The 17,867-nt window shown below is 35.0% G+C and overlaps 1 protein-coding gene across 3 annotated transcripts in view; it reads left to right on the top strand.

Annotated features, from left to right (window-relative positions):
- RSPH3 (radial spoke head 3) overlaps positions 1-17,867 on the top strand; it is a 128,825-nt gene that overhangs the window by 58,898 nt on the left and 52,060 nt on the right. For all 3 annotated transcript variants that reach the window (XM_007484841.3, XM_007484840.3, XM_056819005.1), the window contains 4 exons: positions 6,121-6,266; positions 8,314-8,517; positions 9,362-9,524; positions 13,324-13,410. In XM_007484841.3, coding sequence (XP_007484903.1) covers positions 6,121-6,266; positions 8,314-8,517; positions 9,362-9,524; positions 13,324-13,410 — 600 coding nt within the window. The remainder of the gene's footprint in view (positions 1-6,120; positions 6,267-8,313; positions 8,518-9,361; positions 9,525-13,323; positions 13,411-17,867) is intronic.

The following is a 17,867-nucleotide window of genomic DNA, read 5'->3' as shown; positions in this document are numbered from 1 at the left end:
TACTGGAGGATTCTGGTCCTCCTTCTGCCTTTTACATAATAGGCATTTAATGAATGCTTATATTTATCTAATTACTGCATTAGGACAAACATCTAGACCTGAGGAAGAGATCAGAGGTCTTGGGTAAAGGAAAAAGAAAACATGTTCCTTTTACTCTTTCTTATTTCCCCATTGAGCTTTCAGAGAATAGAGCCCATGCTCACAGTGAACATAACAAGTTATAATTTACTGATATGTAGGGATAGGAGAAGGATTTTGGGAGTCCATTTTTGCCTGCTCTTCCTTTCAATCCCCTGTCTACTCACAGAGATTGGAGAGAGTCCATTATTTCTCTTTTCAACTTTCTCACACATTGCCGTCTAAAAATTACTTTGGTTTAAAATCAAATCCACTAAATTGTCTTCCACAATATAGACCCAAATCTGGTCTTACTAGCCCTCTATTTCCTGTTCCTTCTTGTCTTGCTCCCTCTCCTCTCCATATAGAAACCTTTGCTGCTTCTATAACTCAGTCTATTTAATCTGATATAATCTAGAAATTCTAATCTGGTATTATCAATATTGTCTTCAGCCTGACTTTGCCCTCTCCCAGGGATACAGTAGATCCTCTTCAATTTTATTCAAGAAACACTTAATAAGGACCTATGATTTGTGTGGTGCCATGTTTTTGTACTGGGAAAACAACAAACTGAGTAGTCCCTTCCTTGAAAAGCTTTTGATCATCCTCTTCATGATGTCAGCTTTTAAAATACTTGAGGTTCTCAAATGCCAGATATACAGCTCACACTAACAGGGAACAGGTCTATAAATTATGGATGTTAGAACATAGACTATATCCTCCTTTCACTGGAATGTTAGATAACTATGGATACAGAATATTGCATATACTATCAGTGTAGTCAATGTGGTGATTATTACTGCAGTTGGGGTTTTTTTTGACATCTTAGTTACAGAAGGAAGATCACTAGGTAGAGAAGTTGGGATATTCAGGAATCAATGGGTTGTAAGAACAAAAATTATCAATAAAAAATTTTAAATTGGGGGAAAAAAAACAAAGCTATAAGCATGGATCTATGTCAGCCCATCATAGCATCCCATAATATATACGCATGAGGTATAAACTAGTATCTGGCTAGCATTGCCAAAACTATAAACTACATTGAAGTTTGCACTATTTATACTTGGGAATAAACAAAATTAGCACCCCGTACCAATATGCCAGTCTAGGGCAAGTAAGTAGTTCCCACACATTACTGAGTAGTAAATGAAAATGCACATGTGGTTTAGTAGAATTCATTGGAAATCAGTGATCACTTCTTTTGATTCATCAGTCACTGGCTATTTCTTTGTATCCTTCCTCCCTCTGGAGGAAGAGGTCTAGTCCAGCCTGACAGCCTTATTCTGACCCTTGACCAATCATATACCTGGTTATAGTTACTAAGACTCTTTTCAGTTATATCTCACTAATAACAGTACCTAAAAAATCCATAACAGGTATAAAATATAGGCATATAGAGCAATATAGTTACTTTGGGTGATGTTTGTAAGGAATGATTTTATTAGGATTAAAGGGCCAAAATTAATACCATAGTACAGGGGTCCCCAAACTTTTTACACAGGGGGCCAGTTCACTGTCCCTCAGACCATTGGAGGGCCAGATTATAAAAAAAACTCTGAACAAATCTGCATACCACTGTCTGGGATAGTGGAGGCTGCAGTGCTGGCTCTGATGGGCCCGTCACACCTTGTACTGGCCCATCACCGCCTCCACTCTCCCAGGCAGCAGTATAGACAGTATGGAATCCCCTCCCCCAGAACACCCCTCACCATGCTGATGTCTTCCATTGTGCAGCCACATAATTCTTTTCACGGTGCCTCATTTTCATTCAGTTACTCTCAGAACAAGGTGCCACACAAAGGATTATGTCACCGGAACTATTACTGTACGTAAGTGACACCGCACTTTGTGGCACTGCCACATACAGAGCTCTTCTCACTGACCACCAATGAAAGAGCTGCCCCTTCCGGAAGTGCAGTGGGGACTGGATAAATGGCCTCAGGGGGCTGCATGTAGCATTTTGTCTTAACCATAATCCTCAGTTTCTACTACTAAAGGAGTTGTCAAAAGGTAGCTAAAGATGTCCAGGGAGCATTAGTATATCCAAATGACTACCCTATCAGAGAACAAGTTGTTTTTAAGTAATGGTGTTTCAAAATCTAAGTTGCAGATATTAATGGGAATTTTCCTTTCTGGTAGTCTAGTCTAAAGGGCCAGTGTCAAATTGTATGACTAGCTCTGCAGTGAGATGATACCAACAGCATTGTAACTCAGGTGCTCCACTCTGTTATTTTCCTATAACTGACCATTGGTTTGTAGTTGTCTATGAAGACACATCTACTCATATATTGCAGACATTAGGACCTACTCACCATTTTCTTCTGGGAATTGCCTTTTACTAGTTACTTCTTTCCAGATACCAACCCCCAACAGGAAGGACCATGATTTTGGCCTTTTCCTCCTGTCCCTAAGGCTTTCAGAGAAGACACCTAAATTAGCATCTAATTTAGCATCTAAATTCTTAGAGTGACCATCAAGCCCAATGATTATCACTAACATTGTTTCAAATCTTGGTAAAAGAAAGTAGGGCATCTATGATTCTTATCACAAAAGAATACACAAGTAAGCTCTATAATATAGATATGAATGATTTGACACTAAACATCCCAGTTTCCTTTGCCAAATTTAGCTTTCACCAAGCCCACTGCTCCCTTTGCTTCTTCACTTAGATAAGAAATCTACCTGTATAATATTGGGCTCTTTACTTCCCTAGGCTTCATTTTCCTCATCTGTAAAATAAGGTGTTGCCCTAGATGACCTAGGTTCTCTTCCAACTCCAAATCTATGATCCTATGATCTTTCATCCTTGTATAAGTAGGTCATATTAATATTAGCCTGCTCTACTTGAGAGAACACACCCAAATTCATCCCAATTGCTCCCTCCCCCCAGCTGTTCTTAGTATTTGACAAGGCCTTTTTCCCCTTATACAACCACTTTGACTCTTGGATCATTTTGTTCATTGAAAGAAAGAATACATAGGGGTATCAATTGGCCGGGCAATATAAATCCATATTATAGACAACTGGGCTTCCACAACTTAGCACTTATAATCTTTGTTGCAACCCATTTCTAAGTCACACAAGAAATTCATTGACTGCTAAAATGACAGCAGAGGAAAGTAATAAATGTTGGAGGGGATGTGGCAAAATTGGGACACTAATGCATTGCTGGTGGAGTTGTGAATTGATCCAACCATTCTGGAGGGCAATTTGGAACTATGCCCAAAGGACTTTAAAAGATTGTCTGACTTTTGATCCAGCCATAGCACTGCTGGGTTTATACCCCAAAGAGATAATAAGGAAAAAGACTTGTACAAAAATGTTTATAGCTACACTCTTTGTGGTGGCCAAAAATTGGAAAATGAGGGGATGCCCTTCAATTGGGGAATGGCTGAACAAATTGTGATACATGTTGGTGATGGAATACTATTGTGCTAAAAGGAATAATAAAGTGGAGGAATTCCATGTGAACTGGAACGACCTCCAGTAATTGATGCAGAGTGAAAGGAGCAGAACCAGGAGAACCTTATACACAGAGACGGATACACTGTGGCATAATTTAATGCAATGGACTTCTCCACTAGCAGCAATGCAATAATCCAGGACAAATTGGAGGGACTTATGAGAAAGAATGCTATTCACATCCAGAGAAAGATATGTGGAAGTAGAAACACAGAAGAAAAATAACTGCTTGATCACATGGGTCGATGGGGGCTTGATTAGGGATGTAGACTCTAAGCTATCATAAGCTATCATATATCCATAAGATGGAAATAGATCTTGATCAATGACACATGTAAAACCCAGTGGAACTGCTCATTGGCTATAGGAGGGGGGTGGGACAGGAGAGAAAGAACATGAATCATGTAACCATGGAAAAATATTCTAAATTAATTAATTAAATAAAGATTTTCAAATTTAAAAAATTCATTTGACTGCCTCTACAACCCCAAATACAGAATCTATCACTGATGAGGACAGGGCAAAGTTTTTTTGACTTGCCTATACAAAGATCTTTTTTAAGTTTTTTAGTTTATCTCAGAAATTCCCAGGATTGCATTTGAGAGAATGCCCTTCTTGCCATTTATACCTATTAGACATTATAGAAATAATATATTTCAGAGAGGTTTTGAACAATACCTTAGCTCTTCCTTATATCCTCTATGTGTATAGACTTGGAAATGCCTAAAAATAAATAAAAAGGGAAAGGAACAACCAGAGCATCTCTGAATAGCTGTTAGATAGGAAAAACATGTGGAAATAAGAAGCCAAGGGGGAAAAAAACCCTTTCAAAACAATGCAAATATAATGGATTTCATAAGAAGTAGAAAAATCATAATTTAACTTTAACAATGACTTAAGAAATAAAACAGGACATAAAAAAGGCAGAGAAAAAAAAAACAATAGATGCCCATGAATTGAGGAGTGGCCAAAGTGTGGTACGCTACTTAAATAGAGTCTTACTGCCCAATAAGAAATAATATGAATGGGAAGATTTAAATGAATTGGTATGGCCTGAAGTCAATCTCTATCTCTGTCTCTGTCTCTGTCCCTGTGTGTGTCTCTCTATCCCTCCCTATATATATATTTATATAGACATATATACACATACCCAAACATTATATAACTTATATAATTTCTATGTGTTAAATGTGGATGTGTATAAAATGATTACGGCAGTCAGTATAAATGAATGGGAAAAAAAGCCCAAGAAAATTAATCTGAATGCTATGTAATTATAATGATTAAGATAGATGCTAGAAAAAAATTGAGAAAATGTACTTCCCTCCCTCTATTTCAGAAGTAGGGGATTATCAGTATGAAATATTTCTATTTCCTATAGGGTTAGACATAATTCAATATGTTGGTTAGTTACTGGGGTTTTTTTCTCTTTAAATTGTTACAAAATATGGCTCAATGAGTATAAGGGATGGAGAGAGGAGTATGTTTACAAAAGATGCGCTGTTAAAACAACCCATCACTTTTTAAAAGATGCATTTTAAAACAGGAAATGGAAGGTCTTTCAGTAGACATATATAATGAGATATCTATCAGTCAAAAGAGAACAAGATAAATTGATAAAGACAATCAGCCATGTAGAAAGTAGTAGAATATTTTGCGTCCAAACAGAATATATGCATCATTTTCTATTCAAGACTTAATAAAACAACCTTACACTTTTTACAAATACATTGTTTTACAGTAAGTGGAACCTTTGAACTCACCAATCCTGAGTGACCTAGAAAAGGATACATACTTAAACTGATAAAATTCCTGTTAGTCAGTAGCTCTATATTTTATCATCAGCCCTTGAATGATTTTATATATATTCTAGGCCTCCTCAGAGAAAGACTCCATTCTGACCATAGTTCCTCCAAATTTCCCAGATTTGTGTCACATACCCCAAAAATTAGAAAATAAAACTCAGTATACTCATATAACCTCTATGCTTATAATTCTTCCCAAGATGACTTATTGACATTTCCTCCTGTGAAAGCTAAATTCTAGGGATTTGTTCATATTATGTGAATGATTTACCAAAAAAAGTCATTTAACTATATCTCTCTAAGATTTGATCTAAGTAATATATTTAAGGCCTGGGAGAAAATCTAACATCAGTGGCTTAATGAGGAGCATTCTTTTTAAAAGTAATTCTATACATTGTACCCCCTAGTTTTTCATTCCTATATGTTTATTTGGTTAATTTTCCCTCCTAATTTACACATTTGCCTCTTACACTTCTGTTAACTCTCTACTGCTATATCTTCCCTTATTACAACCCTTTTATAGTACTCAGCATATACAACTTAATAAATATCAGAGGCCATATTATCCATTAGTGTACATATGAAGCCCTTAATTGGGTTTTTAATTGGATCTCACATTTGATCATTTTTATTTTAAAGATAATACTAATTTTCTTATTCATTAAAATTTCAAATAATTTATTTAATGTTAGAGTATGCCAAAAACTTAAACAATTTTTGTGGTACTCCTTCTTAGAGTTATATTTAGAAGAACTTGCCGACCGCATAATAGAAGTTGATATGGAATGTCAAACTGATGCATTTTTGGACCGACCACCAACACCACTTTTTATCCCAGCTAAAACTGGCAAAGATGTAGCCACACAAATATTAGAAGGCGAGGTATGGTAAACTTTACAGGAATCTTTCAGTTATATCTTTCAATTCACAAAGTATATTTAGAATAAGCATTTGTCATCAAGAAGCAGTTATTTAGAGCTTACTACAGACCAAGCAGTGTGCTAAGAATTTGGGGAGGCAAAGAAAGCCACAATAATCCTTGCTCTTAAGAAGTTTGTTTTATTGAGGGAGCTTGAAAATAAATAGGCCCAGGGGGCAGCTAGGTGGCTCAGTGGATTGAGTCAGGCCTAGAGATGAGAGGTCCTAGGTTCAAATCTGGCCTCACACACTTCCCAGTTGTGTGACCCTGGGCAAGTCACTTAACCCCCATTGCCTAGCCCTTACCACTCTTCTGCCTTGGAGTCAATACCCAGTATTAACTCCAAGATGGAACGGAACGTAAGGGTTTAATAAATATAAATGAATGAATGAATAAATAAATAAGCCCATACAAAATATATACAGAGTAGATGAAAGATAATCTTATAGGGAAAAACTTTGTAAAGTGACATTTGAGTGATATCTTGAAAGAAACTGGAGATTCTAGTAAGTGGAGATGGAGAAATAGGACATTTCAGAAACAAGAAATAGCCAGTACAAGGATACAGAGATGATAATAGGTGTCATTTATTTAGAACTTTCATATTTCCAAAGTACTTTATATTTTCTTTTATCCTCACAATAACCTTATGAAAAAGGTTATACTATCCCCATTTTACAGATGAGGAAACTGAGGCAGACAGAGGTAAAGTGGCTTGCCCAAAGTCACCCAAGTAATAAATGTCTGAGGCAGGATTTGAACACATTTCTTCTTGACCTCAGGACCAACACTCTATATGTGTACCTACCTGCCTTATTGGCCATGTCCAAAAATATTACTCTAGCTGAGAGATCAACAGGCCAATATAGCTGAATCGTAAAATGTGAAGAATACAGAGTAAGTATAAAAAGATTAGAAAAGCAGTGATGAGGGGTCAAGGTTGTAAGTGCCAACCAGAGGAATAGATTTTTGATCCTGGTGGTAATAGGTGATCACTGGAGTTTACTGAAGAGAGGCAAAGGGAGAGAGCAACATGGTCAGACCTACAATTGAGGAAAATCAGTTTAGCAGTTAAGTGGTATGGATATGCAAGGTGAGTGAAAGGAGTCACAGATGACACTGACTCTGAAAACATCACTGACTGACCCAATGTGCCCTTGACAGTAACAGGAAATTTTGGAAGAGAAAAGAGTTTGTGTGGACACTTTATAAAAAGTAGTTTTTATACAGAAAAATACAAGAAGTTCAGTTTCATTCCCCTGATTACCTAGAACTGTTTAATTTAGGTGTGCCTAAAAAAGGCTTCCAATATAATTATTTAGATTTTACTTTGATGACATTTAAAGCCTAAATTTTAAAAAATGTTCTTAGCATCATTTTTAAAAGAATTTAGTGATATAATCTACCTCTAAGTAAGGAAGAACATTGCACTAAAGATGCAAGTGAGACTGTATCTGTAATTAGGATAATTCTGTCTTAGTTTAAGTAATTGTAGTGATTTCACATTCTTTTGCAATGTATAAATATATTGACCTAAGAGAGAGTTGGAGAAGGGCATGCACCCTTGGGGAAAGAAATACCAAACAACTGCTCTTAAAAAATATAAGTAGAATTAAAAGAACAGGGAATAGGCATACAGAAATTGGCTAGTAAGCCAAACACTTGAGCATTTGCTACTAGATAATGCTGAAAAAAGGCACCAGATGAATTATTTTCTCCTCTATATTCTAGTTTCTAGTCTTTTCAGCCCTGCTACTAGTATGGGGAGGACAGGATTATAACAAGGACATTATTCCTTGAATTAAATAAGTTGGATCATAAAGATTATCAATTATGAATTTCCTATATAAATATGCAGATTCATTTTATATGACTTTATGGATACCTGTATGGATGTAACTTTTAGCTATGACAGACCCATGCTTCAAGTTATCTGCAAATAAAATACTGTTCTGCTATGTAGTGATTGGAACTTTTGCAGCTAATACTAAATCCTTTTGGATTCCTAAGCTTTTTGACTTTGACATTGAAGTCAAACCAATGTTAGAAGTTTTGGTGGGAAAGACCATTGAACAATCTTTGCTCGAAGTCATGGAGGAAGAAGAATTGGCTGAGCTACAAAAGCAGCAACAACAGTTTGAAGAACTACGGAATCTGGAACTTGCAGAAGTGCAACGACTTGAGGAGCAAGAGAGGCGCCACCAGCAAGAAAAGGTACATACAGAGCAGGGTTAGACTCTTCCTTTGCTGCTCCTATTTACTATTGCAGTGTATTAAGTTAATCTGGGATTCTCCTATTAACTGGAAATATTTGAAGATTGGTTGAAGAAAACTTGGGATACTTATTGACCAGCTCACTACCCTACACTTAGACTATGTGCCCTTTGGGAACTGTATTATAAAAGAATTTCAAACTTAGAGTTTGGATTCTTGAATTGAGCTTCTACATAGTTCTAAATTTAACCTTGGATCTATTCATGATTCCACAAAAAAGAAAATTCAAGATGTTGAATCTATAACAATGTCTCCTTTTAATCAATGTTGCAGTGGAGACTTTGAAGCAGTAGCAAATATATCATTATTAAGTATTGACCCATGTTCTGTAAGTTCTAGTTTTAAAATATTTATTAAATTATATTAAATAATTATATTTATGTTATAAGAATGGGTATCTATTGGTATGTGTAGTATATTTTTATAGTAATAACATTTCTTACTCTATTTCTTATATTTCTATTTTTGGCATAATTTGAACTTATTTAATGTTATTTGTTAGATACTTATAAGTGAATCCTGTTTTCTTGCTGGTTAACCTATTCTAATCATGTAGTTTCATTTCCTCTTTCAGACTACCAGAATCCGTAGCTTACTTCACAAGTGTACTGAATCAATAATTTATTGAGTAGTACTATAGAACTGGTTTACTGAATCACTGTATATATTGTCATATAGCCCAACATTCAAGTACAACTCTGATCACATAAGACAAAAATAAGGGTTTTAAAAAAAACTATATAAACCTAAATTTTCATCATTGGTGTTTTTATTCTTTTGGCAGGAACGTCGCAGAGAGCAACAGCTACAACAATTACAGAAACAGAATGAGACTGCACAGAAAATTGCAGCTCGGGCATATGCTCAGGTTTACCTGGCTGACCTCATTCCATCTGTCTTTGGTAGTCTCAGGGATAATGGTTACTTTTATGATCCTACAGAAAGAGGTTAGTTGCGATTCTGTGTTTTGATATGTCAGTTCCCAAATTACATTAGTTTTTCAATATTATGTAATAATTTATATATATATATATTACTCTTGGTTTAATAAGTTAATTTCATCTTTACACCCTTTCATTTTGAAAAAAACATGAATTTTTAGCTGACCTCGAATCAGTGATGGTTTTTGCAAGTGTTTTCTTCATATTTATATCCTTAGTCTTTTTAGTACATTGATTTTTCATTCATTCATGTTTTTTCTCAGAGGAAAAGGTAGCATTGTTCTTTTTAAAAGTGGTAGATGGGACTTCAGAAGCCATCAGACCCTGAACAACAGGGATATATGGGAGACATATTGTGAAGGCCCTTAAAGTGGTAGGCTAAGAGTTTGGGTCTCTAGGTGTTTTCAATAGGAGAGTGAAATAATCAGGTCTGTACTTTAAAAAGATTACTTTAACTGTTGTATGAGGAGTGGTTTAAAGAGAATAGAGACTAGAAAAGAGATTAATTAAAAGAATTTAACTGGAAGGTTATCAGGGACTTTTATAAAATAGAGTGGAAGAGGCCTTTTCAGTTGAGAGAAAAGAGGATGGATGCAAAAGATGTGTTAGAGATAGAATTGACAGGGCTTGACAACTAACTGGATCCAGAAGATGAGGAAGAGGTAAGAGTCAAATGTGACTCCAAGGTTTCAAGCCTTTCTCAAAAGTGGTGAGAGGAGGCTAAGAATATTTCCTTGAGACACACTTCCACATTGTGCAAACAGAAATTTGCTACACCTGAACTACATTTACCCAGCATCACCTACTGAGGCTTGGGAGATAAATTTGGCAGAGACCCACCCTGCTAGGCTCTTTTTGAGCTTGTGCTTTTGAAAAAGTGCAACAGGTGTGGATCTTTAGACTTGTGCTCTACTCCTTGGCTGAATTAACCCCTTTCTCACTTTTGTTGTTATTAAATCTTACATATTTAAAATACTTGGATTTATTCATTTTCTCTCACAATATTTGCCAGGTCGGTCACAGAGAGATGGCTTTAAAGAAAGAAAAGTAAAAAAGTTCTATCTCAAGCTAAAGAAGGAGAGAATATCCAAGAATAGAAAGTAAAAAGTCGAAAAGGCCACACTGTATTTGTAACAATCCAGTTACTGAGATGAGAGTAATTTCAATATAATATTTGATTATCAAAGCCCAGTAGCTAGGGATTGAAGAGGCATTAGATAATGAAGAAGTGAATGGCTATCTCAAGTTTAGCAGATCTTTTTGAATCCTACTTCTATTGTCTTTTATTAGCTATTCCTCCCAGCTTTGGGGTCTTTAGATTCATCCTTAATTGAACCATACAGAAAAAGGAAAAAACTTTGAAAGCCAAGAATAGGTATAATTCGGGATATCCTTTTATTTAGCAAAGAAATATTTGACTACCTTTGATTAGATACTTAAGTCCTATAGGTTGTTTTGTTTTGATTTTATGGTGGAAGAGACCTTAAATGAACCCTTTCCTTAGATTCGACAGATAAGAAAATTCAAACTAAGCAGCTAGTGATTTCCGTAAGGTGTCATTCATCTGGTTTGTCCATTGCTGAAACTAGAACCCAGGTCCTTTTTTTATTGTTATAGTTCTCCCTCTTAAAGCATACTCCTTTCAGCCTCTAATTATGTAATCCATTAAAAGCAGCTTCAAAATACATGTCATTTGGGAAATGCTACTAAAGAGCAGTATACACAGTCAAACCCTCAGCTTTATCAGAGTTCATTAGATAACCAGCTAGACTCTTCTCTGTCTCTCTCTCTCATTTATATTTGCACATATAGGAAAAATTCCCTCTCTTTGTGTTTTAAAGGGCTTGGAGATGCAGACATTGCCCTTCTGCTCCAAGACAACAGGGCTGTTCTATTCTTCTCTTCAGAGTCAACTCTTTTTCTTATCATAGTGTCTAGTTATTGCTGCTTCTACTTATTTCAGTTATGGCTGCCAGTGTTTCTAATCTTCACTGTTCTCTTTCCTCATCTTTGTACTTTTCCTTCCTTTTCTATTAATTCTCCCACATTTCTCAGCTTTCAGTGAAAAGATTAACAAAGGCTTTCTTTCTAATTAGTGAGCTTACCATTGTAAAATGAAAAATATAATCTTTAGGTCTTCATTTCTTTGATGATTTCTTTGTGGTGTGCTGCCCAGGACCTGCTTTGTTGCCAAAACTTCTCTCTCCCCACCCCCAAAGCTCCTCTCACCCACCATCCCTGACCTATTTCATAATTCAGAGCTATTTTAAAAGATTGGTGTTCCTGACAACTCAGGTTTTAATGTAATCAAATAGCTTTTGACTTGAACAGAATTCTTATCTATGTAAACTCTCCTTGCCAAGCACGTTAGTGTTCCTCCAGAAAAGTATAGGGAATTACAACATTAATGGCATAGACCCATAAAGAATCACTTTTCTAAAGGACCTGTACTTCTGGCTTTATTACTGAGTCTAGTCTCTGGTACTAATTAGCAGGGTGATCATAGGCAAATCACTTAATGCTTTTGGGCCACAATTTCCTCATTTGTAAAATGAAAGGGGGCTGGACTAGATGGTCTATAAAATCCCTTCTAGATCTGTCATTCCATGATTCTATAACCTTGTTTTAAAATAAAGGTGAGCTGATTATTGACTGTTTAGACATTGCTATTTTCCACACTTGTCTTTTTTTTTAACTTCACTTTCTGATCCAGTCCAATAGGCAAGTTGACCAGGTACCACATGTACTTCAAGCTCAGAAAAACTCCACCTTTCTATCTAGTCTGGACAAGTGAAAATTAAGTCTATAACATCTTTTCATTATCATCCTTCCCTGATTCAATTGTATTTAATATACTGAGTTTTGATTAGCAGTCCTGCTTATCTGGCTGATAGGATAAGGAGGATGAAAACATAGTCATTTCTTAGTAAACATATATATATATATATATATATACAAGAATCATAGAATCTTAGAGTTGGAGAGAACCTTGTGTGACCCCTAGTTCATGTCTGTTACGAAAAATACTATTACTATTTTGTTTTTGCTGAACCATACTTTGTTATAAAGCAGTATTCTTTCCATTGAGGTGAAGGGTGGGGAATTGCTGGGAAATAACAGATTTTTAAAAAAGATTCAACAAAGCATTTTTAAAAAATAGTGTAAAACATTTTTTCCTAAGTAGCTTATTATATGAAGAACTATATGCAGAAATATGAGAGGCAGGTAGGATAAAGGAAATTTAGAGATCAATCTTTCTTTGAATCTATTTACTCATCTAAAAAGTAAGAGTATTAAACTGGATCCAGGGTTCTTAAGCTATACATTGACACCCAGATTTCAAGGGTTCCATGAACTTAGACAGGCAAATTTGTAATAGCTATATTTTAATATATTTTATTTACTATGTCATCCTATCAATGCATTTGAAAGTATTATTCTGAGAAGTCTTCAGGCTTTACCAGACTACCAAAAAAACCCATCACACAAAAAAGATTAAGAATCCCAGGGTGAGATGATTAAAGATCTCTGACAGCTCTAAAATTTTCTATTTCTTAAGGCTAATTTCACATTTGAATAAGTTTGATTGTGTAACAGAAAAAAAAAGCCTTACCCAGGGTATCCTTCACTTATAAGGTAGAAACTAGTTATTCTATCTTAAATTACTTAACCATACTATCTTAAGGAAATTTTTATTACTATAGATGAATGCACACTCACATACTAGGAAAATAACAGATTCCCCTGTCTTCTAGGAATGATTGTTTTTTATTGCATTTTTAGACACTTTTTTCTTATCTTATAGATATTGAGATTGGATTCCTACCTTGGTTGATGCATGAAGTGGATAAAACAATAGAATACAACATGGTGGGAAGAGTGGTACTTGACAGTAAGTTATTTTTGTTTTGTTTTCATTAAGTCCTTTTCAGAATGTTGCATGTATTGTCAGACAGCATGTCAATTGGTTTTGCTTAACTGTATTTTTTTAGTTTAAGGATGGAATCAACTTAAACAATCAGCAATCATTTATTAAGTACTTAAATATGTGCTGACCACTAGGTTAAGTGCTGGGGACACAAAGGAAATGGTCTCTGTTCTCAAGGAGCTTACAATCTGATGGAGGAGACAAGTCATTCAATAAGTAAATTAATACACACAAAGTACACACAGAAGAGAAAGAACAGTTAGCATCTGGAGTGAGTCCCAGTCGAGATTAAATGAGGAGAGTGATAAGGTGGGTTGTCAAGAGGCAACCCGGCAGAAGGTATGGGGAGATGATGGTTGTGAAAATGACTAGTATTAAAAGTCATCAATTAAATATTTATAAAAAAGAAAATACAATAACAAAAGCAATAAAACACACCTTAAAGAAATAAATAACTTAAATAATATAGCATTCCTAACCAAGCTATATCAATATATGAAAATGATATTACCTAAATTAAGTTACAGATTTAGTATTATGCATATCATACCATTATAAAGACAATAAAAGCAAAATCACTTGAAAGAAGAAATGAAGTAAAAAGGAAATTTTTTAAAATTAGAATGAACTTGGAATACTATTTCTAAACCTAAAATTATACTATATAGCTATAATTCTAAAACCTCTTTGGTACTAATTTGTTTTTAAATGAAGGAGTAAATCAGTATAGCAGGCTTGATATAGATAAATGTAAAATGATTGAATTCAACAACCCAATGTTCACAAACCTGAGAACATAAATTACTTGGGAAACATTTCCCTATTTGACAAGAATTTCAGGGAAAATTGGAATCATTTTGTCAGAAATTAGGTTTGCACTATATATCATAAGAAGTTCAAAATGATTATGTATCCTAAATGTCAAAGGTTTTACAATAAAAAATGTAGATAAAACCAGATCATTTAACTTTCACAGTTTGGGCTGGGAAGAAAATTTCTTACTGATGATAATGAGAGGTAATCATAAATAAAAGATATCTAGGTAACTTTAAAGATAAAATAGATAACTTTTATTCCATGAAACTGAAAACCTTTTGCATTAAGAGAATCAAGACACCTAGGATAAAAAGAGAAGCTATTGACTCAGGAAAAAAATTCATGTAAATTTTTGAATCAAATATCTCTGAGAATCTGATAGCCAAGATAGACAGAGGCTAATAAGACTCAAAGCCATTTCCCTATTGATAAGGGGTAAAAAAGGAACAAATAGTTTTTAAAAAAAGAAGTGCTTACTATTAACAACAACATGAAAAATTACTCAAAATCATTCACAATAAGATAAAACCAAAACAACTTTGAGTTTTTACTCCACATTCAGAAAACTGGCAAAAGTAACCCCCCCCCAAAAAAAATTATAGTCATTTGTAGTGATGCTGTAAAAAGACAGACTAACCAGTGTACCTTTGATGAAGCTGTGAATTGGTCCATTTTGGAAAATAATTTAAAATTATGCTATAAAAATGACTAAAATACTTTTGGATTCCACTGCTAGGTGTATGCCCCCAAAGGAAATCAGCGATTTAAAAAAAGAAAGGCCTCCTACAGAATAAAAAATGAAATATCCGCTGTCCTTAAGGAGCTTACATTCTTTTTTGTGGTGTTCTTTTGATTTTACCCTTTTTTAAAAAAATTATATTTTTTATTTTTATATCACCTTTGTTTCCAAATGTACTCCTCTTTCAGACTCTGATTATTAATATCAAGCAATATAAAGTAGTTGTATATTTGCCAAAACTGTTCACCATGGTAATGAAAGATGTACAGCACAGAGCTCAAATAAAAAAAGAATAACTTATAGATGGTGAGGTCCCTCTAATGTTCCCATTTGTGGGCAAACATTGTGTAATTTGAATTGAGCCTGAAATGGTATAGACAAAGCTTCCTGAATAAGATCTCTAATTATTCAACAGTGTTTGACCTAAACATTCACACACAAAAAACCCCTAAATAGATGAAGAATGTCCACTATCCAAGCTATGATATACAATTATATGGACAGCTCATATGGTAAGTCTTCCACTTACAACATTAATTTTGGACAAACTCTGAAGGTAGACAGTGAGTTTGGTTTAGACTTTTGCAAGCAGAGGAGAGTCAGCAGGCCTGCTTTTGAGAAACTACATAGTTCTTATAACCTCTCCAAGTTGTTCACTATAACAAATTCCTGTCTTTAATACTGTTCTTTTTATGTTATGTCATTTGAATAAAGAATACCTCCGTCCACACAGAGGAAAGGAGAGAATTTGTGAGGGTAGGCTTTTGTCACTAGTGGTTTCGCTTGGTTGGTTTCCTTTGCTGAAAAAGGCAGAAAAGGGAAGAAGCTAGAGGATCCAGAAATGACTATGATTTAACAACAGACAGCATCAATAGAATTTATTTTTTTATAAAAGTAAGGTTTTTTTTAAAGTTGAGAATCATTCAAAGTATAATGGATAGGTGTACTGTCAGCTTGAGCAATCTAAAACATACTACAAATAAAGGATTATTTAATGGTGTCAGGATATTGGAGAAGTGCTATGACTGGGGAAAAATAGATTAGCTATGGAATGTAAGACCACCCACACACTCCATTGGCATACAAATTCAAGGAAGATCTCTAATGTGCCAGCTGGACCCGCAGTGATTTGTTCATGAGAACACATGAATAAGCATTATACAAATTTCACAAACATGGATGGATGGACCTTCAGAAGCAGAATTTCCAGGGCAGGAATCCAAGACCAGAGGGAAATTTGCAGTCTATCACTACAAACCCAAAGAACTTCCCATCTAGCTGATAGTAGCTGAATCCAGCAGCAATCTACTGTTGCTCAGAACCAAACCCATATAAGGAACTTGTAGAGCTCAGATCAGGAGAGTAATAGTCAGACTTTTCCCTGGATTAGAGCACTTTGGGAATACTGAAAGCTTTTAGGTCCCCAGCCTGACCTGTCCCTGAGAACCTGAAATAATATTACATTCATTACTCCAAGAAAGCAATAACAGATAAGGCCCAGACCTCACCTTCAGAATTGTGCAGACCTGACCCAAATATAAAGTATAAAGTCAGGAAATAAACTGGAAAAATGAGCAAAGAAATAAAGAATCTCTCCATAAAAAGCTACTTTGAGGATGGAACACTCAAGACAAAAGGCCAGGAGATGATAATCACAAAACATCTACAAATAAGCCTCAAATTAAAACACAGTTTGGGTATATATTCAACTAGAATTCTTGGAAGAAATGAAGCAAGAATTTTTTAAAGAGTTAAAAATGTTTTCCTAAGAAAGGTAAGAGAGCTAGAGGAAACATTGGAAAAGAAAAGACAGCCAAGGAAGAAAGAATTAGAAAAGGAAATAACAGTTTGAGATAAGAGACAGAAAACCTTGTTCAAGCAAAAAACTGAAAATTAGAATGGAATCCAGTGGTTCCATGAGACAAAAAAAAAATATTAAAACCAAGTCAAAAGGATGTGAATTAAAATGTAAGGCATCTTATAGCAAAAACAAATGACCTGGAAAATAAGTTAAGGAGAAAAAATAGAAATACCTAAAAGCTATTACCAAAAAGGAAGCCTAGAGCTTTTTCAAGGAATTCAAGGAGAAAATTTCCCTGATCTCTTGAACCAGGGAGAAAAGTAGGAATAGAAAGAATCCAATAATCACCTCCTAAAAGAAACCCTAAAATGAAAGTACAAAGAAACAATATATTGCAGGTAGCCAAAAAGAAAAAAGTCAAGCACTCAAGAGCCAAAATCAAAATCACACAATTTAGCAGTCTTTACTATAAAGGAGCAGATATGGTAGGTGGAATCTGAAATGACTGAGAAAACAAAGACTGGAGCTTCCAAGTTTAACAATCTATTAAGCAATAAACACTGATTGCATAACAAATCAGAACTAGTCATCCTTAGTTTAGCACTGGACCTCAAATATAGAGGGAGAGATACCTGTGTCCAACTCCAGTCATCATCAGGGTTTGGTTATAGAGGGAGTCTAATTAGTCAGAAGGCTTTGTTATTGATTTTAAGACGATTAAGAGAGGGAAAGGGAATTCACTGGGTGGGAGGGGGGAATAGCAAGGTAGAAAGTAAAAGAAAGTTAGGTAAATTACCTCACATAATTAGGGTGGACAAGCAGAAACAAGGAGAAAAGGGGAGCAGCTAATACAAGTCTCATTCTCATTTAAATTGGCCAAAGAAGAAAAGAATACAGAAATACGTTTATCTCAATAGGGAAATAGGAGGGAAAGGGGAAATTAGAGGAAAGAACAGATTAAAAGAGAGGTTTTAGTCCTAAGTGTAACGGTGGGTGGTTTTGGGGATGGGATGAGATGTTTAATTTTTGACCAGTATCAAAAGAATAACTGTTTGGGAAGGCCAA

The sequence above is a fragment of the Monodelphis domestica genome, chromosome 2 (assembly GCF_027887165.1).
Source record: "Monodelphis domestica isolate mMonDom1 chromosome 2, mMonDom1.pri, whole genome shotgun sequence".
NCBI lineage: Eukaryota > Metazoa > Chordata > Mammalia > Didelphimorphia > Didelphidae > Monodelphis > Monodelphis domestica.
This window is presented reverse-complemented; position numbering and strand designations above follow the sequence as displayed.